We start from the raw sequence: 27,356 nt of genomic DNA on the forward strand, positions 1-27,356 counted from the left end.
GGAATGGAACTGATTTGTTGGCCGAGAACCAAGTGAGTTTGTGATGGGAAAAGCGCTGAATGATTCAAGCACTTGGCACTGGCACCGTGTCAGTGGAAAAGGACTACCTGTGAGCTATTTCAACAGTGCTTTTTGTGTCAGTCTTGCAGGCTTGTTTAAAATAAGTACTACAAAGCCCAGTGGGCAATGTGTCCAAATCCAGCTTTTTCCTTGGAAAGAGAAAGCAAATCAGAACTTGGTAGACTCAACCTGTATTAATGCATTTGCCAGATCAATCACAGAAAACTATTCGCTTTCTGATGGAGCTTGTGCTAGTATGGTGTGGGGGTTGTGAACTTCAGGCTCTCTGGGGTGTATTGCTGCATTTACTACCTGTAAATCTTTTACAAAATGACACTCTTCAGGCTGCCGCTTATTCTTTATCTTTTTCAAATGAATATTAGTGTGCAGATTGGGCTATCTTCATGTGGAATTATTACTCCTGCATGGTATTTGCAGGTTTAAAGAAGCCAAATTTAAGACTTTTTATGGCCTTTTAAAGGCCACTTTGATCAAATTTAACCCTCTACAGCACAGTGTTGCCCTGGGGCAAAAGAAAGTTTTTTTCAAGCCCCATGCCCAGTACATGTGAACTTAAATGATGCAAACCAATCAGAATGTTTTAAAAAGGATTAAATTTCAGTCCAATAACATGTTGGAGTCACTATCAAGCATGATTTGTAGGCGGGACATCCTTTTCTGACACATTGTCCAAGCAGCACATGGTGTGAGAATAATTGCCCTAGTAATCATTGAAAATGACATAAATCCTAAATTAAAAAATACAGGAGTGTTTATGAAGTTGTAGAGAGGGATTTTGTCAGGTTTTTTGAATTTTTTTTTTTTTATTTTGTGTTTTCAGAAATTCAGTTTTTCATTTTGTTGCCTCACAGCAACGTTGTGCCGTAAGGGGTACTTCTAGAGGGAGACTTATAGGCTTGGGCTTAGGGCAACTTTGGTAAGGTAAGGTAATCCAAACACTCAAAAAAAGTGGTACCACTGCCTTTACTTTGATATACATGGCAGTGGTGACGTGCTGGCTGCTTTACACACTGGACTGCACTGAGAATGTAGTCCAGTGGTCAAAAAGTGACCACATGCACGTGTATGGATTCAAATCCCAAACTGCACAAAGTGTGTCCAAATCAAAAATAGAAAAGCAAGAGAGGGCAAACCAGAGATGGGATATCTCAACAGTATGAGAAGAGGAAGTAGCAGGGGCCCATGGCCTCATTCCTAATCATGATATCTATCCGCTTGGACAGTTCATCACAATGGCCAACAATATGTGAGAACAAATAATAATGAATTAGACTTATATAGCACTTTTCAAGATATTCAAATATGCTTTACAATTTCATGCATTATTCATTCACACCTCAATGATACTTAGTGGATGAAGGCTACATTAGTAGCCTTCCACCACCGTGCTTCCAATTTGCCGTAGGTGGAAATTGGAAGCACGGCTGACAATTTGCACCTATGGCCTCTCCAACCACACCACACCACACAACCACATAGACACTTAGGCAATGTGGGTTAAGTGTCTTCACAGCATGTGCTCAGATGGGCACTCGAACCAGCAACCCTCTGGTTGCAAGGTGAGCAATTATCACTGCCAATCTCAGTGCACAAAGAAAGATGGAGAGTTCCTGGGTGCAAAGGAACACCAAAAGCAATTGTATAAAATGCAATGTGCACAGCATACAAGAACTGTTTTGTGAAGTTTCACGCACAGAATGACAGCAATGTCTCACAACATGAGTATCAACATGGCATGACAATGGGCCATACAAACCTGAGCCTATATGTTTCAAGGGTTTTTCAGTTCTTTGTTTCATCATTTGTTGACATTTTTGGAAACACTTCTGGTGTTTTTATTGCTCTATAACAGTTGCCTTATGACCTATGAGTTAATAATTTTCTCTGTAGTTTTATACCATTGTTGCACAACGTTGCCCCTAGGCAACAAAAAAATATCTTGGGGAGGGGGGGTCTGAAATATAAAAAAAATAGTTTGGGCAATTAAATGGCCCAAAGTGAATCAGTAAATGATGTCAAATAATTTTCAGCATGTACCATCACAATGTGTGCAGTAGAGGGTTAAGTATTTACATTCCTTAAGTATCAAAAATATGTGACTGCATTACAAATAATCAGGCCCCATCTTATCTCAAAGACCTCATAGTCCCATATCACCCCAACAGAGCACTTCACTCTCAGACTGCTGGCTTACTTGTGGTTCCTAGGAACCACAAGTAAGCCAGCACCCTTTAACACCGAATGTGTCCCATGTGACACGACATACTTCAAAAGTGCCGCCGTTCGCGGACTTCCGGCAACAAATACCGTAATACCGCTATATGGCTGTGACGCGCAATTTCTGGGCTTTCAGGAACCGTTTGCATTTTTTCGATAGGACAAATGGTTGCGGAGTTACGGTAATACGCCAGCTGATCAACGTTCCTTTGATCAGCCGACTCCGAGCTGATACGCCACGTCTCAATCAGCTGTTCGCCACTATTGAGGGCAAGAAACGGGCACTTCAGCAGCGATCGCCCAGCGTTAAAGGGTTAAGAGTAGAATGGGAGGCAGAGCCTTCAGCTTTCAGGCCCCTCTTCTGTGGAACCAGCTCCCAGCTTGGATTCAGGAGACAGACACCCTCTCTATTTTTAAGATTAGACTTAGAGGATGGGAGGAGGGTGCTATGCTGTGATGCAAGAACACACGAGAATCTCGGCAGTTTCCGGCCTGTCATTGACTGCAACCATTACTGAGCTCCAGGCCCGAAGCATGACAGATAACCTCATATTTTCGGGCATCCCAGAAAAGGCAGAAGAAGACCCAGAAATAATTGTGAAATCATTCATTCAGACCCACCTGAAGCTCCCAGAGGACACCGTGAAGACCATTGGCTTTCATAGAGTCCACCACCTGGGAGGTAAGTGACCCAACGGATGTAGACTCAGACCTATTGTGGCCAAATTCGAACATGACAAACAAAAAGAGCTGGTCCGGGAGCTGAGAGGAACAGACTTAAACACAAACGATCAGTTTCCAAAAGAGATCCTGGAGCGACGCAAAGTCCTGTTCCCACTATGGAAAAAGCTCATGCAAGAAGGCTCCCAGGCTGTCATCACAGTTCATAAACTTTATGCAAATGGACAGCTTTACCGTGACCAGAACACAACGCCATGGCTGTACTGACAGGTGATCTGTGTCCACACTGATGCCTTTTTCTGATTCTTCTTTTTTTTTTTTGTCTTTTTTCTACTCGAATTTGAAATGTATACTCGTTTGTCTAAATATGATCGTTAATGCCAGTATAGTCAGCATAGTGCCGTGACCTTCTGTTGTTGTTTTTTCTTTCTTTCCCCTTTTCTTGTTGAAGTTTTAAAAATGTTGTTTTGGTGTTTGCACCGTTTTATTTCACTTAGATCCCTTTTTTCACACCTTCTCTCTTTCTGCACTCAGCAACATGTTTACTTCACTTTCAGTGCTGCAGTTTACCATGCTAACATACAGCACAGACACACACAGACCAACACACAGAGCATATATATACACAGACCAACACACAGCGCATCAACATACACCGTACACACACCTTAAGTGAGCACATGACACTTCACCAGCTAAATTTATACAAGACTACACTGAGGTTTGCCTCATGAATGTACACTGAGCTGGTTGAAGGGAAAAGAGGCTAAAAACTTTTAATCGGTTAAAAGACTTAAAGGCAGATGTTGTGTTTCTACAGGAGACACATGTGTCCAAAACATCTGCGCACACTCTCTCCTCTCCACAGTTCCCTCACACTTACTCAGCCTGCTACAGCTCCAAAGAAAGAGGTGTAGCTATATCGATTAACAGGAAGGTAAACTTTAACATTAGCAACACTACAGTAGACCCAGAAGGAAGATTTATAATACTTAATTTATATATTCAGAATACAGATTTATGTATTGCTAGCATATATGGACCAAATGTTGATGACCCCTCCTTCTTTCATACCTTCTTTACTACACTCTCTGATCACTCTGACACCACACTTGTAATAGGAGGAGACTTCAACCTGGTACTTAATGTAGATATTGACAGGCTCAGTACAGCAGTGAGTCATAGGAACTGGCAGTCTGCAGACATTCTTAAACAGTACATGAAGGATTTTGGTCTTTGCGATGCTTGGCGTTAACATCACCCCACTCTGAGGGATTACACTTTTTCTCACCAGTACATCACTCTCACTCCCGCTTAGATTACTTTTTAGTTACAGACACTCAGATTCATCCTATCACTATCAGTGATCATGCACCGGTGTCTCTCTCTCTGACACAGAAAAGAGTCACACCACCAATCAGGAACTGGAGATTTAATACATTATTACTTAATTAGATTAGATTAAATTTAACTCATTGTCACTGTGCGCACAAGACACACAAAGAAATGATTGTTCCAGATCACCCATCCAGAGACGAGCATCTGCGGTCATGCAGCCAGGGACCGGCGCTACCATTAGGCCTACTCACTGCACCACTGCCACTCTCCAAGATTTCATTGATTATTTCAAAAAGGAGTGGTCAGCAAATTTAGAACATAATGATCTTCCTGGAATATCACCATGTGTTCTTTGGGAAGCAGGAAAGGCAGTAATGCGGGGCAAAATAATATCTTACTGCTCACATAAAAAAAAAAAAGAAAAAAACACGTGTTAGAATTAGAACAAAAAATTAAATCTTTAGAAACTGCCTATGCTGCTTCACCACAAGAAAATATAATTAACAACCTGAGAAAATTAAAGCTGGAATTAAATAAAATATCTGATAAGAAGACACAATTTATGTTACAGAGGCTGCATTTGGAAAACCTTGAACATGGAAATAAATCTGGAAAATTCCTGGCCAACCAGTTGAAACTGAATAAAGAAAAAACAGCTATTCCTTCTATTAAAGACGCAACTGGTAACATTAATCATGACCCACAACAAATAAATAAATCCTTTAAAGACTTTTATGAAGCTTTATACTCATCACAGATTAATCCATCTGATACTTCTATTGAGGAATTTGTTAACATTATAAATCTACCAAAGCTAAAGGAGGAATGGGTTATGGCTCTGGATTTACCTCTTTCAATGTCTGAATTCCAAGGAGCCTTATAGCGCCTCCCAAATAATAAAGTCCCAGGCCCAGATGGTTTTTCCAGCAGTGTTTTATAAAGAATTTTGGTCTGAGCTAGCACCCATTTTTTTGAGAATGGTAACTCAGATTCACCGCCCAATCTCTCTCATTAATGTAGACCTTAAAATAATTTGCAAAGTTCTTGCCAGAAGATTAGAAAATATTACTCCACTCATAATACATTCTGACCACAGGTTTTATTAAGGGTCGACATGCAGCCAATAATACACGCAGACTAATAAATGTAATAGATTACTGTTCCATTAATAAATTAGAAACCACAGTTGTCTCTTTAGATGTAAAGAAAGCATTCGACTGGGTTAACTGGAAATTTTTTATTAGCAGTTCTGCAAAAATTTGGATTTGATTCATCCTTCATAAACTGGATCAGAACACTATACAGCTCTCCAAATAGACGTGTTTGAACAAATGATCTTATTTCCCAAAGTTTCAATCTGCACAGGGGCACCAGGCAGGGATGCCCGCTTTCTCCTTCACTCTTTGTCATTTTCACTGAGCCACTAGCAGCAGCAATCTGAAAAAAATGCAAATATTTAAGGGATTCAAACTGAAAATATGAACCACAAGATAAGCATTTATGCTGATGATGTATTACTTTTCCTTGGGAACTCACAAGCTTCTCTTCCAAATATGATCACATGTATAGATAAGTTCTCATCTATATCTGATTATGAACTGGAGTAAATCAACAGTTTTGCCTCTGAATTGTTATTTTCAGAATACCTCCAGGACTCCATTAAAACCAGGTAATATTAGATATTTAGGGATAAACTTTCCCGCCAGGCTCTCGGACTTAAATCATATCCCCCTACTAAAAACAATAGAGGATGATCTCACATGTTGGAATAGTTTACCTATATCACTTATGGGGAGAGTCACCACCATTAAAATGATGGTTTTACCAAAAATTAATTATCTTTTCTCACTGATCCCTAATAAACCTTCCATGGTTTAAGTCACTAGACTCAAACATCTCAAAAATTTATGGAAAAACAAACCATCACAAATAAGTTTAAAAACTTTAGACAAACCAAAACACAGAACTACCAAACGTTTACTACTATTTCTTAAGCAGTAGACAGCAATACATTACAAAGTGGATCAAATCAAACTCATTAGACAGCCCATGGCTGGATCTAGAATAAGCACTTTGTGGGAAACCAAAATTCTTGGATATATCTTTCATTAGTCCCAGTATTAAGCATCATAAATGCTTTAAAAGCCTTGTCTGAATTTTTAAAAATAACTAAGTCTTCACTTATCCCCTGTAAACTAACACCCATTTGGAACAATCCAGATATTTGTCAGGAAAAGAAAATACTGAATTTTCCATTATGGCATGTTAATTTTGAACATATTTTTTCAAGATGTAAACTAGCCAACAGTAAAGTTCTTGAATATCAGCAACTGAAGTCCATTCTACAAGGAATATTTAATCTCAGCCAATTGAATTTAGAAATACCTACATGGGTAACAGAATTTTTAAACCTCTGTACCCCTAAATTGTTGTCAAAATTATATAAATTATTATTAAAAACGGATGATTCAGTTTCCCTCCCAATTGCAAAGCGGGAGCATGATCTATCTGTCAACCTGGATCAAAACCTCTGGACAGTAATATGTTCCAACTTTCAACTTATACAATATAAAATTCTCCACAGAATGCACTATACTGGACAAAGGATGTTCCAAATGGGCCTTTCACACTCAAACATATACACCCACTGTACAAGCAATTCAGAGGAGAATTATCTACATGCTCTACGGTCTTGTATACCTGTTCAGAGGTTCTGGCAGAGGATATGTGAAGATCTATCCACATGGTTTAGCTGTCGTGTCCCAACTTCCCCCAGACTGTGCATCTTAGGTGATGTCAGTGAATAAGTTATTGACAGGTAAACAGGTTGTTTGCGAAGGAAGACACCTGAAACACTTTAACTGAAATGTAAAACATTTAATATATTAAAGAATCAGAAAATCACACATGCATGCAGGGACTCAGAGGAGGAGACAGCAGGCCTGTGTGTGTTCTCTCTCTCCCCGAGCCCATGTTCCTGACTAACCATAACATCTTTATGCTGCCACTTATCTAAACATAAACAAATTCTGGGCGCTATGAGTTGACCTTCGTCACTCAGTCTTGTTCAAGCTGGTTTTTCATGGCCCAGATTCCTCTCATCAGCAGTGGAGTCATAAAGTACATCTTCTCTCCTGATGTTTCAATTTAATCAATACAGGGCAATCTTGTCCAGATTAATAACAGAACATGGTGATGTTGGTGATTTTTTGATTGTACATTCTGTGGCCAAACCTCAAAATAAGATGCACTGAGACAGAGAAGTTAGTCTAGCACTTTCTGATCTGCTTGCTCTTTGTCTAATGTATTATTTAATTGTTTATTCTTTGGTTGATCCACTGTTTATTAATTAATTTACTGGAGTTTAATTTTAAACATTTGTTTTTTATTCATTGAGTAAAAAAATAATCCCTTACATAATAGAGGCAAATATATCACACATAGTTCTTACCGCCTTGTGCATCGCTAAGAAAACTATCCTCATGAACTGGAAATAAAAAAAAAAAAAAACCTGTGTATTACTCAATATAGAAATTTATTAGGAGATCACATTAGTTTAGAGAGAATGTCTGCGTCTTCTTAAAACCAATTGGATGAATTTGACTCTCTTTGGTTCCCACTGATCAGCTCCATCCAGCTCCTGAGTGGTGGTGGTTGGCTGTGGGATCTGCTCCCAGGGTGCTTTTTGGGTGGCCGGGGGTGGACTCCAAAGGCCTGTGTGTGTCTGGTGGCTTCCTGGGACTGGAGTCCTGTGAATGCATTTTTGCAATGTCTGCATGCTTGTCCTGATTGTTGTTGTTGTTGTTGGGGGCTTGGGTGGATGCTGCTTTGTTGTCTTGGGGTGTGGGCCTGGGAGGCTTGGGGTGGCGGGTGCTGGCCCTTGACCAGGTAGCTGGTCTTCTCTGTAGGGCTCGGGGTGCGGGGTCTGGGGCCCTGGGGTCACCTGGCTCCTGGTGGGGTCCCTCCCTGCACTGGGGTGGTCTCTGCTGTCCCGGGCATGCCGCTGGGTAGTGTGGGTTGGCCCGGCCTGCGTCGGGATGTCCAGTTTGCTCTTTGGAGGCAATGGGGTGCTGCGGTGTGGAGGGCGATTGTCATGGGGTATTGTCAAATGAATGGTTGTCTGGTGATGGTGGCGCCGGTCTCAGGTGCTGCAGTGCTCTGGGGTGCTGTTGCCGTGGGCTGCAGGTCCACCTCACCCTGTCCTGTGCTCAGGTGTGGGAAATAGGGGTGCCTATTGAGCCAGTGGAAAGCTGGCTCTCTTCTTCTTCAGAACACCTCACCCAAGAGGCAGCCAGGAGGCATCCTAATCAGATGCCCGAGCTACCTCAACTGGCTCCTTTCGATGTGGAGGAGCAGCGGCTCTACTCTGAGCCCCTCCCGGATGGCCGCACTCCTCACCTTATCTCTAAGGAAGAGGCCAGCCACCCTTCGAAGGAAACTCATTTCTGCCGCTTGTATTCATGATCTTATTCTTTCAGTCACTACCCAAAGCTCGTGACCATAGGTGAGGGTAGGAACATAGATCGACTGGTAAATCGAGAGCTTCGCTTTTACACTAAGCTCCCTCTTCACCACGACAGACCAGTGCAGCATCAGCATCACTGCAGAAGCAGCCCCAATCCGTCTGTCGATCTCCCGCTCCCTTCTCCCATCACTCGTGAACGACACCCCGAGATACTTGAATTCCTCCTCTCGAGGCAAGAACTTGTCCCTGAGCCAGAGGGCCACCCCCTGATGAAGCCAACAGGACCGTATCATCTGCAAAAAGCAGAGATGAGACTCTGAGACCACCAAGGAAGAAGCCTTCCGCCACCTGGCTATGCCTAGAAATTCTGTCCATAAAATTTATGAACAGAATCAGTGACAAGGGGCAGCCCTGATGGAGTCCAACACCCACAGGAAAAGAATCCAACTTATTACTGGCTATACGGACCCGTATAGCCAGGTCCGTATAGCCGGTTATACAGAGACTGAATGGCCCACAACAACGGGCCAGACACCCCATACTCCCGCAGGACCTCCCACAGGATACCCCGAGGGACACGGTCGAATGCCTTCTCCAAGTCCACAAAGCACATGTAGACTGGTTGGGCAAACTCCCACATCATCCACTCACTAACCCTTGAGAGGATAAAGAGCTGGTCCAGCGTTCCACGACCAGGACGAAAACCGCATTGTTCCTCCGGAATCCGAGGACCGACTAACGGATGGACCCTCCTTTCCAGCACCCTGGCATAGACCTTACCGGGGAGGCTGAGGAGTGTGATCACCCGAAAGTTGGAGCACACCCTCCGGTCTCCCTTCTTAAAGATGGGGACCACCACCCCAGTCTGCCAATCCACCACTACCTGGTGGTGAGTTGGATCAGGTGGCGGGGGAAGATGCTGGACAGACCTGGCACACCTAAACGTATAATGAGGGTGCACTTGGAGCATCTGGCAGAAGCCCCAGTCCGGGAGATCTTCAACTCCCACCTCCGGCAGAACTTCGACAGCATTCCGAGGGAGGCTGAGGACATTGAGTCAGAATGGACCATGTTCCGCACCTCCATTGTTGAGGCTGCTGCTCAGAGCTGTGGCTGCAAGGTGGTTGGTGCCTGTCGTGGTGGTAACCGCCGAATCAGATGGTCACCGGAGGTGAAGGAAGCCATCAAGCTGAAGAAAGAGTCCTATCGGGCTTGGTTAGCCTGTGGGACTCCGGAGGCAGCTGACAGGTATCGGCAGGCCAAGCGGAATGCAGCTCGGGCAGTGGACGAAGCAAAAACTCGGGTGTGGGAGGAGTACGGTGAGGCTATGGAAAAAGACTTTTGGATGGCATTGAAGCAATTCTGGCAAACCGTCAGGTGACTCAGGGGGGGAAAGCAGTGCTCCACTCACGTGGTTTATAGTGCTGGTGGGGTGCTGTTGACTTCAACTGAGGCGGTGGAAGGAATACTTCGAGGACCTCCTGAATCCCACTGACACACCTTCTGTAGTGGAAGCAGAGTCTGGGGACGAGGGAGATGACTTGAACATCACTGGGGGTGAGGTCTCTGAGGTAGTTAAACAACTCCTTGGTGGCAGGGCCCCTGGGGTGGACGAGATTTGCCCTGAGTTCCTGAAGGCTCTGGATGTTGTAGGGCTGTCTTGGTTGACACGCCTCTGCAACATCGCGTGGAGATCTGGGGCAGTGCCATTGGATTGCCATTAATTGCATTATAGTCATTATAATTCACAACACATCCTGATACACACAGGACCTTGGGGGACAGACATGCTACCCAGAGGTTGATGAGATAAGGTTGCTGAGGCGGCCCCACTCAGGTCCTCACTACTGTCTGCTCCTCAATTTTAATTGCATCTTAGACATTAAGGGTTTTGGGGGATTGTGTGGGCGAGCAATTACGACTAGCAGTTTGGGCCTGGGGCACAACTGTCACCTCAATTTTAACAGCACCCTATACACCTCAGACATTCAGAAACATAAATACATACGCTTATCTTATCAGTGGGGGGGGTGCGGGTGGGTCATCCTACACCCCATTCCCTGCAACTTGCCAGGGATGGGGGTCGGGTGGGGCTTCGTGGGCCTGGCTGGCAGTGTCCTGGGGTTGCTGTTGGCCCTGGGGTGGTGTCTGCTTGCCCCCACTTCAGAAAGTGGGTGGATGTGGATGAATGTGTGTCTTTGTGCATTTGTCACAGTCTTTATCTTTGTTTGTGGGTGTATATGGGTGGTAGTGATGGGAATTCCAGCTCTTTAGGCTCGGCTCCCAAAGATTTTACTTAAAAAAAAATGTGTAAAACGAATTACTAATGTAAAAACATACATTATATCAAATGTTTCTTTATATACTCAGCATAGAATAGAGTGCTCTAAATGCAAATTATAAAACAGAAAACGGCACTCAGAAAAACCAAGGACTTTTGAGGGGTTGATCCTGTTTTTAATTCCTGATATGACCTGCCCTGTTTTGTTCTTCTAATTGCACTGATGGATCAACAGTTTATATACATCTGTGCATGCTGTTTGTGGAGCCTGCTTGATACTCTGCCTGTCTATCACATTAAAATGTGTCCAAACTTTACTACGTTTTCTGTCACTCCTTTTCCTCACCGTTACCGCGTGTAATCTCTATGTAAAGCACAGCTTCCTCTAGCACTTTCCTGTCTCCGAGTGAACTTTGCAAGAACCTCTCCTTCTCTGGTGTTTGTGTACTCACTATGTGGTGTGTCCGTGGCCCCCTCCTCTCCTGCTCAGTGTAGACACACAGGTGCTACCACCCATCTTAACCAATCACATGCAGCTTCCACAAAAAAAACAAAAACAAAAAAGAACGAAAAGAAAAAAGAAACTGCTCACAATCAGGAGCCGGCTCCCGTCGTTCACTTCAAAGAGCCGGATCGTTTGCGACCGACCAATCGACATTCCCGGCTGGCTACATTATGTATTCCCATGGGGGTGGAAGATGACGTCCCTGGCTGTGCTGTCGATGGAGGGGACACACATTTCGCTTCCTGACACTAGGATTTCTCCGAATTGGACCTGGAGATACCTGGTTTGTCATTACAATTCAGGAGGTCTGGGCAGCTGTCTGGGCCTTGGTAAAGCTGCTTATGACGGGAATGCAGAAAGGTACAGACTGGCTTCCCATTGCCTCGGGTTCTCTATCCTTACTCCTCGGCTGTAGGGGCTTCATCTGGGCCCTCCCTCTCCCATTTGCTGGGGTGGGCATGCAGGCAGGACTGTTGGTTTGTGTAGCCATGCTTTGTTTCTGTTTTGTTTTTTCCTTATAAATGTATTGTTTCCAGGTATTGTTTGTTTTTCTGTATGTTGTTTTTTGTTCTTTACAAGAGCTGTTCCTTTTTTTCCTCTTCCTCTTCCACAGTGTGTCTTTTGTCTTGTCACCCTCCCCACACCCGTAACCAGTCACAGCAGATGACCCCCCCTCCCTGAGCCTGGTTCTGCTGGAGGTTTCTTCCTGTTAAAAGGGAGGTTTTCCTTCCCACTGTCACAAAGTGCTGCTCATAGGGGGTCGTTCTGACTGCTCTGTAATCATTGTTGGGTCTTTACCTTACAATATAAAGTGCCTTGAGGTGACTGTTTTGATTTGGCACTATATAAACAAATGTCACTTGCAATAAACAAAGAAAAAAAACAGAAAAAAGTTGAATTAAAAATAAACTTATATTTAGTAGCAAACTTTGTGTGTGTGTGTGTGTGTGTATGTGTGTGTGTGTGTGTATATATATATATATATATATATATATATATATATTAGGGGTGGGACTCCATTAAAAAAATTAATCTAATTAATTAGGAGCTTTGTAATTAATTAATCGAAATTAATCGCATTTTAATCACATTTAAATATTTACCATGATAAATATTAATTTAAGTTTGGTTGATGAATGAATCAATATACATAAGCTTACACTTTAAAATTTTGTTTATTTTCCCACCACTCTACTCTGTAGTGGACTGGTGGGAAAATAACATTGTCTCACTTAATATAGTTGGAAATTAATCATTCTCTCAGCTGTATTCCTTGATGTTAAAATGTGTTATGCTTGTTTTAAGAGCTTATTTTGAATTAAAGACTTAAATTCAACCACAAAAGGTTTAACCAGCTGCTTTTCCACAGCTGTGCTTCGCACTCATGGTTGCTGGCGACATGAGCTACGCAGAGGTGAGGGCAGGCAACGCTGATATGAAGGCTAGCTGCTCACTTCCGGCCTTTGCGGTCTTCATGGGCTGCAAAGGACCGTGGGCTGGGTCCTTCGAAGGATGCGGCCCCTGAATTTTTGACATTGTGCGTCGATATAATCGGTATGCCTGGAACTCGTGCACTGAGAAAAGTTCCATGGTGCAAAGTGCGATTAAAATGCGTTAAAATTTTTAATTCGTTATTTTCTCCGTAATTAATTAATCGAATATATATATATATATTGGCCTTTTTATGTACCATAGATTGAACTGCTGTATTTTTTCCTACTACCTGACAACTGCTGGTTTTGCAGAAACCTCTGCACCAGTTTTGCCGTATTGCCTTGGCACCACGTTGTCAGAATACATCCTGCTGGTGTCCATACTGGGGGATTCTTTAATGGAGTCTTGTCTTGCACTCTGAGTGATGATGGACATCACACTGATGCAGTTTTTCCTATACTCAAGGACTATAAAGTTCACTGTCTTCTTTTGTCTCTAAAGTTTTTGAAACTCTCTGTAAATACTCTGACAGAAAAACACATTATGGTACATTATGTATGAGAATATGCATTGCTTTCAAAACTGTCTCCAGCTTCCACATGGAGAAATCATGTTAGCAGCGTACGGAGGCCACAGCTTCTGACCACAATCAGCTGGATCCCACCATCCTGCTCATGCTGCTCTCGATGAAGCAGTTCCAAAAATTTCCAATTTAACTATTGTGAATTTTTTAAAAAAATGTGGGTCTTTTACATTTTACACGTAATTTTCCAAATAAAAAATAAAATGTATTCCCTATGATGTGTTAGAACAACACAATTACAATTATGATAACACATGTCATCAATGTATAACCATCCACAACATATCACATTTTATCTGAACAAGTGTTATGAAAGAGTTAAAAAGTGCTCTATTTTGAAAACAAAATTGTGCACCTAGATTACAGGTAACTTATTGGTGATGGCTTTTTACTTTCAAGTGGGTTAGTAGATTCTCAGGTATTCAGGACCCATGAACTCACCCAAGAGGTGCCCAGGAACCATCCTAGTCAGATACCTGAACAACCTCAATTGGCTGTTTTTAATGTGGAGGAGCAGCGGCTATACCCTGAGCCCCCCCTGAATGACTGCACTCCTCACCCTACCTCTAAGGGAGAGGCCAGCCACCCTTTGGAGATAGCTTGTATGCTTGTATCTGCAATCTTGTCCTTTCGGTCACTAGCCAAAGCTTGTGACCATAGGTGAGGGTAGGGACTTAGCTTGATTGGTAAATCAACAGCTTTGCTTTCACACTCAGCTCCCTCTTTACCACGAGGGTCCAGTGCAGCATCTGCGTCACTGCAGAAGCAGCCCCAATCTGTCTGTCAATCTCCTGTTCCTTTCTCCTGTCACTCATGAGCAAGACCACGAGATACTTAAACTCCTCCTTGTGGCGCAGCAACTCATCCCTGATCTGGAACTCCACCCTTTTCCGGCTGAGGACCATGGCCTCAGACTTAGAGGTGCTGATTCTCATACCAGCTGCTTCACACTCGGCTGTGACCCGTTCCACTGCGAGCTGGAGGCCACCCCCTGATGAAGCCAGCAGGACCGCATCATCCTCAAAAAGCAGAGATGAGATTCTGAGTCCACCAAGGTGGAAGCCTTCTTCCACTTTGTTATGCTTGAACATATACAGTGCTGTGAAAAAGTATTTGCCCCCTTTCTGATGTCTTTTTTCTTTTCTTTTTTTTTCACATTTGGCACACGTGTGTGTTTCATATCAAACAAATTTGGCATCTGGCAGATGTATTGTTGCTCCTTTCATATCATTTTCAAGCCATGGTTGGTGAGCCAAAGCAGTGTTGTCAGACCAGTGCCGTTTTTGGTGATGTAGTCACACAAGCTGATTGCCTGTTCACTCATCCCTGGATTAAATTCTCTTCCCACTCTGGTCATGAGCGGGCATCAGTGAAGATGTAGTCCCTCCAGTAATGTCTTCTCTGGGCTGAGGGAGATTGGTTGATGCTGACACTTGTTTTTCATGGTCAGAGGAGGATGGAGGTGAAGGTGTGGAGACTTTAGCCAGGTGTGATGCTGGATATAGGTTTGATGGTGTGGATAATGTTGGTCTGTCATTTTGCTGGCTCTGTTCTAGGGGAAGAAGTTGATCCATGTCTGGGTCTACCCTGCTTTTGACACACTTAGACATTTCATTGGTATCATTTTTTTTTTTTTTTTTGGCCCTGCCTGCCCAAACTTTCCCTCCATCATTCTTGCTTCCTCCAACCACAAGAAAAATGCTTTCCAGTCTGCGCATTTTTTACTCATGTTCACTTTTGCTGTTTTTTCTAGTGATTTTTTTTTTTAAATGCATTAATTTGTCTCATACTGAAAGACCCATTTTCTGGAAACCCATGCTCATTTACCCACACATTTAACTGCTATAACACTTCCTCACCATGTTTGTTAGTTTATGAACTGGGCTGTTGGACTATTTGGATCTTATCTGGAGCCGACTTGTATGTTTTGGACTTTAAATTCCCCATTTTAGTGCCTGGCAGTACAGTGTTCACTTTTTATCTGAGAGACCCAATCTCTAGATTGTTAATGACAAAACTACATTTTGTGTCCCTGTGAAATCAATAAGTTGTTGCTCATTTAACCCACAAAATTGTTAATTTGCATCAGTCCAAATTGATTTGCTTTTATTCTATGGAGATCAGTCCAAATCAACTGTGTTTATAGAACATTGACTCTCAGACCCTCTCACCACACAAAACAATATTTCAAATTTCTTAAATTACTTGCCATTACAAATAAAGCACAATCAGAAATTCAAGTTGCTGGTCCCTCCTGCTCTCCTCTCTGGCTTCTCTATCAAGCACGATTTCAGCAGTAATTCTATCTGTTCCCCATTGTTGGCTGTTTTTCTCCTCAAAACTTGGTTTGCAGGTGTGCTAGAAGCACTCTTTCAGACTCACTGAGTCCATCTGTGCAGGTTTTCTTGGATCAATGCAAAAGCAGAGAAGAAATTGCTTGTGAAATCACACCCGTCACCAAATTTGTCATTGATATAGAACAGAATAAACAGGTCTTTTATAGTTGTGTGGATGAAATCCTGCTTTCTCTGCAGTCGGGAGTCTTCTTCACACAGGCATGTTGCACAGGAAGTGACCTTGAATACAGCTTGCTGACAGTGTTGGGCCTGTTGTTTCCCAGCTTCGCACATCTACTCTGTACAGGAAAGTTGCTATTACATAGTAATAGTACATAAAGGTTACACTGCTGAAAAAAATACCTTTTCCATTTGCCTGAATATGTGGATGCAGAGTACAGAGCTGCTGTCATTGTAAATAAGGGTTAGGGTTTGGGTCAACATGTGCACATGCACAAATAAAATTAAAACTGCAACATACATGTGTACAATATGTGTAAATATTGTTTCCTAATAAATTAATCAGTGATTATGCTGCATGTCATCTGTGCCTAAGGATTCGTTAGGATTCCTTTTACCTCATCTAAGAAATGTTAAGAAAAAAAATAGCAAGTATTATTGTCATAATTTTTTGTGTCAATACTCGTGTCCTAAATTTCCCTTGTTTTTAAGGTTGTAATGATTGAAAAATCATTTCATTAGTTAATCAAAGTTCAAAGGTCAAAGTCTCCAAATTCTACTTTGAGCCCCTCTCGACTCTTTTGTATCATAAGACTGAGCCAAATCATCCCCTGGGAGAAGCTCATTTTTGCCAATTATTTTTAACCATCAGGTGAAAATAGGCATTAACCCTGCAATCTTTTAATTTTCTTTTTTCTCTATATTGCCTGAAATAAAACATTAATATGGATGCAATTTCTGCTGCTATACAGCCTCTGTGGCATTAAAAGATGTAATTCTGGGTCATTCCTGGGTTTTTTTTGTTTTTATTTTAAATTTTCTTCCTGTTAGTACTATCAGTTAGATTTTTTTAAACTCTCAATGTCCCAAGTGACATTTATAGTGTGGACATGGCTCTCCACCCCACTCCCCCCTTTTTTTCAGACAGATTTAATAGTTTGCCTGCAACATTTTACCAGCTCTTGTTCTGTTTCAGAAAGCTTCTGACAGATTAAAGTGCACACTGTCAAAAAAGCTGACATGACTGTCCATGCGAATTTGTGTTTGTTCATATATGTTATCAGGCTTTATCTCAGAGGCAGACAGCTCTCAGTGTGACTACTCAACAGGGATTTAAGGTATAAACCTGGCTGACAGTAAAAAAACAGCCTCCTTTACATGGCATTCTAAGCCTCTGTGAAACACAAATACACACGCACACACACACACACACACACACACACACACACACACACACACACACACACACACACACACACACACACACACACACACACACACACACACACACACACACACCCACATGCTGTCTAGGTGACTGGCATCTTGTCAGACAGACCTGCCCACCCATAGGTGCTCTTCTTTCTCTCTCATTCATCATCACAGGAGTGGCAGTTTTCTTTCTGTGCTCACCAGCTACTTAACTGACATGCCTTACTTAACTCCCTCCCAATAGCCACAACACACACACATGCAACCCACACACAACATGTCACATAACATCTATCATCCCTCCTCTCTCCTGTCCCATAAAAGAGAAGTTATCACCAGTTGAACCAGGGAGGGGCAACATTTACTAGTCTGAGAGAAAATATGCTGAGCATTAATGTCAGCTTTCCAAGAACTACAGTTATTCTAGTGAGTACCTGCCTCTCTGTCTTTCTGTCTGTGTGAGCCAAATTGTTGACTTCTTTTGTCCGTCTGTCAAATGTAGTGTCTTCTTGTTAGTCTGTATGATTGGATATACAATAATCTGTTCTGCAGCGATATTTGTTAAACAATTAGTGTGACGGTATTCTATATCCTGTTTTATATCATAGTGATTGTGACCTCCCAACAAGTAATTAGCACTGACATGTAATTTCTCTGTCCCAGAGAGCTTCATTCAGGAGCTACGAATAACTTCTCATAAAGTCACAGTGTTGCACTTGGTGTTCTTTTATTACTATGAACATTAGTTATGGACTCTCTAGCTCGGTGCTGGCACTGTACGGTATCACTTTGTGTTCCTCTTGTGCTGTTGTGGTAAACAGTGGTGTCCTGCTGCTAGCTGATCTTTCTGCTCAATTAATTATAATTTATAAAATTAAATTATAATCTTAAAATAAAAAATAAATAAAAGTTCACAAAGAAAGAACAATATAGCATCATCAACTGCACCAAAGTGTAAAACAGTTAAATGTGGATTATTAAACATTAGGTCTCTCTCTTCCAAGTCCCGGTTAGTAAATGATTTATTGTTTTTTTTTAAGTAAACATAAAACAACAACAAAAATGCACATACACTACAAAAATCCCTCCCACCCCACCCGTTCTATGTCGGATCTATTACATCAACATGTGTACATCTTCTGTTTGTAAAGTAACTAATATTAATCTCAGATTTGTGCGTATATAATACAACCAGCAACTGATCACTACACAAGTTTGTCTGCCGAAATACCTTCAAAATAAGATAAAAATGGCTGCCAGATATCATAGAATTTTTTAACAGATCCCTTGACCGTACATCTAATCTTCTCCAGATGAATGTAATACATAACCTCTTTTATCCAATGTCCGTATGCTGGAGGATGTGGATCTTTCCATCTACACAGAATCAGTCTCCTGGCCAGAAGAGGGCAGAAGGCTATCATATTCCTCTGATGTTTGCGGAGGATGATATCTGCTGGGGCCACCCCGAAGAGAGCGATGAGTGGTGACGGGTGAATAATTTGTCCAGATACTTCTGATAAAGTATCAAAAATAGATTGCCAATACCCATGTAGTTTTGGACAAGTCCAGAATGTATGTAAAAGTGTGGCTGGAGTCAGTTTACAGGGATCACATGTCGGATCCAAGTCCTTTTTAAACTTGTACAATTTATCTTTAGACCAATGTAGATGATGTACTACCTTGAATTGAACTATTGCACGCCTTAGACAAATTGAGGAAGAATAAATATTTTAAATAACCTTTTGCCAGTCTGAATCTGATATGGATTCCTCCATCTCCCAGCTGTATTTCAGAGAATCCAAATTGGTATCATGGTATGAATTAAGCAGTGTATAAACTCTACTCATGGATCGTTTTGTGTCAGACTTACACTCCAGAATCTTATCAACAACAGAGGTAGAAGGGCGTAGAGGAAAGCACTCAGAGTTGGACATTACAAAATGTCTCAATTGCAAATATCTGAAAAACTGTGATTTATTAATGTCAAATTTCTGTACCAACTGTTCAAATGAAGCAAACCTATTATCTACATATAGATCATATAATAAATGTATTCCTATTAGAGCCCAGGTATTAAAAGCTGAATCTGTTAATGAAGGAATAAACATGTGATTATTTGACACAGGGGCAGCCAATAATAACTCTGTACTTTTGAATGATGTTCTACACTGATTCCAGATTTTTACTGTGTCAATTACCACTGGATTAGAAGTATATGTTGAGACTGGTTGATTAAAAGGTAACTTGGAGCAGAGTAAAGTGGACAGAGAACTAGATACACTTGAGCCTCTTTCCAAGGCCACCCAACTTGGGACAGGAGTGTCCTTTTTTAACCAATATAATAATGTTCTAATGTTATCCGCCCAATAATAGTACATGAAGTTAGGGGATGACATGCCTCCAAGACTCCGAGGTAATTGCAGCATCTTCCTCCCAATCCGTGGATGCTTTTTATTCCAAACAAATGCTGATAATTTACTGTCCAAATTAGAAAAGAAAGACTTAGTAAGGAACATTGGCACACTCTGAAATAAATAAATAAATTTAGGCAGTATAGTCATTTTAATTGAATTGATTCTTCCCGCAAGGGAGAGAGGTAGGGATTCCCACCTAGCAATGTCCTGCTAGATTCACCAATAGTGGTAGATAATTCGCCTTATAAAGGACCTTATAGGATCAAGTTATCCAGAAACCTAGATATTTAAATTTTTTAGAACTAATTTTAAAAGGAACAGTGCCCATAAGCTTCCCTTCTATAGATGTCACAGGCATCAGCTCACTTTTTTGAAGATTAATCTTATAACCAGATATTCTCCCAAATTTTTGAAGTAAAATAAGTAACTCAGGAAGACTAGAAGAAGAGTCTGAAATATACAAAAGCGCATCATCGGCATATAAGGAAACTTTATGTTCAGTGCCAAACCAAATTATACCTTTAATCACCTGACTTTGCCGCAACGCTACAGCAAGCGGTTCAATCGCAAGTGCGAATAAAAGTGGGGAAAGTGGGCACCCCTGCCTCGTACCACATGTCAATTCAAAATAGCTGGATAAATTGCAATTAGTGCGTACAGCCGCTATTGGCAAAGTATATATCAACTTCACCCATGATATAAATTTAGGACCAAAATTAAAGGTCTCTAAAGTCCTAAAAAGATAATTCCACTCCACCTGGTCAAATGCTTTCTCAGCATCTAGCGAAAGTATGACCTCATCACAGTTATGGCCAGGTGGGGTGGGAGTATATAACACATTAAACAGCCACCTGATAAAGAAGGATTGGCGATTTTTAACTAATCCTGTCTGGTCAGATGAAACAATTGTGGGGATACCTTGTTCAAGTCGCTTCACCAACACTTTACTAAGGATTTTTGAGTCTGAATTCAATAGTGAAACCGGGCGATATGAACTGCAGTTTAAGGGATCTTTCTCCTTCTTTATTAGCAAAGAAATTACAGCTTGACGCATAGACAATGGTAATAATTGCATGCTCAACGATTCTTCAAAAACTGATAATAATAGAGGAGAAAGCAGATCAGAAAATTTCTTTAAAAATTCCATCGGGAAGCCATCCGGGCCTGGAGACTTTCCATTTTGCATATCTTTAATTGCAGTTTATCTCCTCTTTCTCCAGTTCATTAAACAGGTCTGAACTTACTGATGGGATTTTAACATTCTTAAAGAATCCTCTAGCTCGGCTGGGTTAAATGATGCCTCAGATGTATACAGTGATTGGTAAAATTTACTGAAACATAAATTAATTCCAGCATTATCACAGCGTTTTACACCTTGGTCATCATCTATTGCAGAAATATACTGACCAGCTGAACACTGGCGTAACTGTTGAGCAAGTAATCGCCCAGCCCTTTCACCATATTCGTAGTGACCATATCTAGATTTGGATATTAAATACTCCGCCTGCTGGGTAGACAAAATATTAAATTCAGTTTGGAGAGACAGACATTACTTCAGTAGGTCTTGTGAACCAGAGTGGCTGTATTCTCTGTCTAACTGTAAAATCTCATCTGTTAGTTGTCTTAGCCGTTCCATGTTTTTCTTCTTTTTATTTGCACAGTAAGAGATGGTTTGACCCCTCAAATAGGCCTTTAATGACTCCCAAATAATACCAAGAGACATCCCCGGCGTTCGATTAGCAACAATAAAAAAATTTATTTCAGATGAAAGCATTTTAACAAAGTCTTCATTGGATAAAAGTAAGGGATTAAGCCGCCAGGGACGATAGACCGATTGCATGACAGGAACATTCAGTTTCATTGTAAGAGGACTATGGTCAGATATAATTATTGCTCCATAATCACATTCTTTCACTAAAGGTAGAATTCGTTTATCGAGGAAGAAATAATCGATTCGTAAGTCTTATGAACAGGAGAGAAGAATGAATAAGATCTTAAAGTTGGATTTCGAAAGTGCCATACGTCAACCATACCATGAGTTTTAAGAAATGAATTAACTGATTGAGCAGACGTAGTAAGGCTTAGTTAGTAAATGATTTAACAATTGATCAACATATTGCTTTATTCTGCCTTACAGAAACCTGGTTACAGCAGGATGAATATGTTAGTTTAACCCTTTAATACCAAACCTGTCGTCGGCATCAGAACGTACTTCAAACATTCTGCTGTTCATGGACTTCCGGCAACAATTACTGTAATAACCCTATGTTGGGTGTGAAGCGCAATTTCCCAGCTTTCAGAAACCATTTGAATTGTTCCAATAGGACAAAAAGGTCACGTGATTAGTCATTCAAAATACGTTTGATCTGATGTCACAGTGGTGATATGCTCGGTGTTAACCAGCTGTTCACAGCAGGTAAGGGCAGGTCACAGGTGAATCGGCGGCGATCGCCTGGTGTTAGAGGGTTAAATGAATTGTCAGAATGCTCGAAGCACAGGTCGAGGAGGAGGAGTAGCAGCAATCTTCCATTCCAGCATATTAATTAATCAAAGACCCAGACAAAGTTCATTTGAAAGCCTGACTTCTAGCCTTGTCCACCCCAATTGGAAAATTCAAAAAACAGTTTTTGTTCTGTAAGGTTAATGTCCTCTCCTGATACTCATCATCATGGTAATTAAAAAAAAATTGAAGTTTGGGAGAAGGGAGATGTTTGCCTTCTAATTTGTGTTTAAAAGTTTAACCAAGTAGTTTTGATACCTAAATACAACCAAACAGCAACACATAGTGAAAAGTCAAAACCAAAGCAAGAGTCCAAAGACAGAACAACATTTTAACAGATTTAACAGTTTTTTTGCTCCTTCATCAAGCAAGACATTCATTTGGACCTCAACCCTGCACACTAGTAGTTCTTGGGGATGATACCTTACTATGAAATGTGATTGAGAATGAATTGAGGTTTACTGGTAATCTGAGTTTGCAGAATCAATAGTGAATCATGTTGGAAGCGGCATCACTTTACTCATAATGCAAAAGTTGCAGCTTTGCAACACCAGACTACAAGTTGCTGTCAAGCAAATGTAGACCATTTGGCTGAGGAGGCCATTTTCTGCAGACATGACCTTTTTTAAATAAAATAAATTAATGGAAAATGAGTGTGGCATTATCCTTTTTATGAAAGATAAAGGGATGTATAAATGTAATCTTAGTTGGATTTCAAATATTTAACAAGCATAACTACGAAATGTACCTGAAGGTGTCACATTACTGAGGAGATCAGTTGCAAGTGGAGACGATTCTAGCAGATCTTCATTAATTCGCCAATCTGTCCTATCAGCACCTTGAGGCAACTGTTTGCTGTTATTTGGCACTATATAAATAAATTTTAATTGAAAAGTGAAGTAAACTGTCTTTATCCTCCCCAGCTGCTGTGGATTACCTGGCCAAGAACGTCAATCTCTCCAGTCAGCGCAGAATGAAGCTTGCTGACCACTCAGCTGTACTGGGACTGCTGCAAGTTGAAACTGGCCAGGCCTACTAGTACTTATTTAAACGGCTGTACACCTGGTCACCAGCACAACCTGCACCTCCTACTACAATACACATCTCCCAGAGAGCATTTGTGTGTGTGTGCCACAAACTGAATATAAATGTGTCTATTTAACTTTTTTTTTTTTCTTTCTTATTGGTGGCTTAAAGATTGAATGATGCAGTTTTCCAAGCTTTAAACATTCCTCATGGAAAGAACCAAACAACAAGGATTCCAGTATTAAGAATATTGCTGAGTTGTTGCACCAAATTTTCATAGCACTGGTGTGTTTAACTTTGAAATTAATTATATAAGCAATTACAATGTGAACCCCAAGCCAATTAATCTGAGTATAACCTGCTGCATAAAATAACTTGTTTAACCTGATACAGCTACTTAAAGTGAAGAAATAATAATAATGATGATAATAATAATGTAATTTCAGGTTCTCTGCAAAAATGTTCAGAAATCACTAAACAGAAAAACAGAATTAATCTCTTCTCCTACTTCAATAGATCAACAAATAAAATATGATGAACTGCAGTAAAAAGCTGAATGCAGAACACATTTAGGGGGAAGTTTTAATTGTTAAATTCATTGGCATCCAATTTTTCAATGAATTGATAAATCAAACTGGCATAAAAGAGACCTGTCTCAGCTTCAGGAAGCGACACACTGATTTGCACACAACAGCTGAGTATCCTACAAGTCACTTGTGGTCTCTGTAAATCATTGATTATTATTCTGGTTGTGTTGTCAGAAAACCTACAGACCATGAATGCTACCTCGAGACTATGCATGTTGTATATCTGACCTCATACAGAATTTAAGCCACTGGATTTCCTGACTTTGAGAAAACACTCATCTTCCATGAGAACCTTGGGCAACTTTATAGATACTGAATATCAGCATAAAATACTGGTAGCTCAAAAACAAAAAGTCATTAATTTGTAAATGTGTTAAGTTTGTGAGGGAGATTAAGATCTCTGTTGCAGATTGGTACGGACTAATTCAGGCATTCCTGAAGAGACGACTCTGTCCTGCAATCACATTTATCAACAACAAAACTTCCTGAAGAGCTCAGTCAGGTGCTGGATACCAAGGTCCAAATTGAGAGTGTACTAAGATGATCCCTCTTGTATGGAGTCTGATCATGTACCTGGCCTGGTACTTATATAATGTTTTTCTACTCTTAAATGAGCACTCAAAGCGCTTTTTATTATAAGCACACATAGATTAATACAAGTGCTTTTATCTATACCTAAAGCATCTTGTCTGACATTCACACATGGGAGTTTAGTATCCTTCCCAAGGATACTTCAAAATGCAGACTGGAGTAGACGAGGCTTGAACTCCTGACTTTTCAATTACTAGATGACCTACTTTACCTCCTGAGCCACAGCCGCCCAATGATTAGAGCTTGTTTTTCTTTGTAGATCATTTAGCAGCTTCTTTTTGCCACTGGTATCAGCTATTCATAATTACCATGTAAACAAGAAATGGGTTCTGCAGAGCCACATCTGCAACTATATTTGTACTAATTACTGTGTTCTAACAAATGCTGTATTCAGTACATTCTTTTGTCAAGTTGAACTTTGGACTATAAAACATATCAAATAGAATATTCATGATGAATACTACAAACTGATTCTGATCAAAACAATTTATCATTATTGTAGGGTCTTTACCCACAATACAAAGCGCCTTTAGGCGACAGTTTGTTGTGATTTGGCGCTATATAAATAAAATTGAATTGAATTGAATTGAATCACTCAGAATTTTAAAATTTACATTATAACAATTAGAATTTTGTAACTAAATATACACTATCCTGCCAAAAGTATTCACTCACCATCCAGATAATTGAATCCAGGTGTTCCAGTCACTTCCACAGGTGTATAAACCAGCACCTAGGCATGCAGACTGCTTCTACAAACATTAGTGAAAGAATGGGTCGCTCTCAGGAGCTCAGTGAATCCAAGTGTGGTACCGTGATTGGATCATACCTGTGCAACAAGTCCAGTCCTGAAATTTCCTCACTACTAAATATTCCACAGTCAGCTGTTAGTGGGATTATAACAAAGTGGAAGCGACTGGGAACGACAGCAACTCACAACACGTAAAATCAGAGTGGGGTCAGTGGATGCTGAGGGGCAAACAGGTCACTCAAGTTCATATGTGTGTTAAGGCAGACAAGCGAATACTTTTGGCAACATACTGCATAATTCTGTATGTCAACCTCCACAAAAACAGTTTGCTACACAATAACCCCCAAATAAGTTATGTTTGATAAACTTCAATTCAAAATAGTATAATGCATATGTTCTTTATCCCAAAGTTAGGAAACTTCTGCATGCACCTTTTAATAACAGTTATAATTCTTATAAGTGCAACTCACGTATTTTTAATTGCTATGATTTAGTATTTATTCGCCTCTTCAATGGGATCACACTAATGCAAGTTATAAATGATAACCATTTTTTCCTTTTTCTTTTTGAATTTTTAAACTCAACACTCAGAGACAGCTTGAAGTTTGCTATCAAGGACAAAATCTTTTTCAAGGTCATCTTCTCTGCCATGTCCAGACAGCTTTCAGCATGGCTGCTATTTTTAGATCTCGCCCTCTTTCCCATCTTGACCACATGCACTCAGCAGTTACAGTGAAGGCCTCAACTTTAACCACCTATCAACTTCTACTGACCCAAATTTCATGTAGAGGATTATCACTGGCATTTCTCCAACCATGACCAAGCAGGCCAACGTTTCGAAGCCAGAAGGCATATGAGGATTTATTGGATCCCTATGACATCATCTACTTCTCACAAATGAAAATCAATTTTGATACAGTGGAGCACATTCAGTGCAGAGCAACAAGTGCAGAGGACAGAGCAGAACTTGTAGTGTAAGTCATGCTGAAAATATGAGAAGTCAATCCTGAGCTTAGCAGAATTTAAATCAGGCAAAGTTTTCATTCTCCCATAATTTTCTCTGCCTGGAAGGGTTCACATTTGTAATATCCCTTAGCACATGAACACTGAAACAACAGAAATGACTACAGGGAAATTATACTTTTAAGTACTTTTATTTACTTTAAAAAAATATCAATTTCATTACCTCAGATTTGGGGATGGGGTGGAGGGGGGGGGTGGGGGGGTGGGGGGGGTGGGTTACTACTTCTACTCCTAAAAAGCAACAGTGTTGCAAAGAGACCAATTCATCAAGCTTTGTTCTTGGCTTTTCAATGGATGTGATCACAGAATCTTTCATGCATAAAAAGTACGTCACCAATCAAAAATCATTATGAATTACTTGTCTTTCTGTTTTTCTTCTTTTGTTGTGCTTTGATGCCATTCCAGAGAATTATTTTGTGAATTTAAAGATGATGCACTGAAATGGAACAGAGACGTTTTAAGTTTGATGGGAATGATTTACATTCCTACTGGTTTGTGGTGTCTATGTATTCAATTTTATAGACAGACTTTTATAATGTTACCAAACTACATAGCCACAAGAGCCATGACAAACCCTTTGGATACTGACTGTGTTAACCTTAACTTTTGCCTGGATACGCACTGCTCAAAAAAATTAAAGGAACACTTTTTAAGCAGAGTTTAGCATCCAGTGAGTTAAACTTCTGTGGTCAGTAAGTATCAGAAGGGGTTGTTAATCAGTTTCAGCTTCTTTGGTGTTAATTAAATTAACCATAGGTGCACTAGAGGGGCAACAATGAGACAACTCCCCAAACAGGAATGTTTTACAGGTGGAGGACACTCACATTTTTCCCTCATCTTTTCTGACTGTTTTTCAATAGTTCTGCATTTGGCTATGGTCAGAGTCACTGCTGGTAGCATGAGGCCATACCTGGACCCTACAGAGGCTGCACAGGTAGTCCAACTCCTCCAGGATGGCACATCAATACGTGCCAGAAGGTTTGCGGTGTCTCCCAGCACAGTCTCAGTCTCATGGAGGAGATTCTAGGAGACAGGCCGTTAGTCTAGGAGAGCTGGACAGGGCCGTAGAAGGTCGTTAACCCATCAGCAGGACCAGTAGCAGGATGAGCACTGCCAGAGCTACAAAATAACCTCCAACAGCCACTGAT

At 40.9% G+C, this 27,356-nt stretch overlaps 1 protein-coding gene across 1 annotated transcript in view; it reads left to right on the forward strand.

Annotated features, from left to right (window-relative positions):
* Positions 1–23,946, forward strand: part of LOC115782681 (paired box protein Pax-7-like) — a 114,483-nt gene extending 90,537 nt beyond the window's left edge. The window contains exon 9 of the mRNA XM_030733014.1: positions 23,154–23,946. Within this exon, the coding sequence (XP_030588874.1) occupies positions 23,154–23,269 (116 nt within the window). The 3' untranslated portion in view covers positions 23,270–23,946. The remainder of the gene's footprint in view (positions 1–23,153) is intronic.
* Positions 23,947–27,356: the final 3,410 nt, after the last annotated feature.

This window comes from Archocentrus centrarchus, chromosome 7 (genome assembly GCF_007364275.1).
Source record: "Archocentrus centrarchus isolate MPI-CPG fArcCen1 chromosome 7, fArcCen1, whole genome shotgun sequence".
NCBI classification, from domain to species: Eukaryota; Metazoa; Chordata; class Actinopteri; order Cichliformes; family Cichlidae; genus Archocentrus; species Archocentrus centrarchus.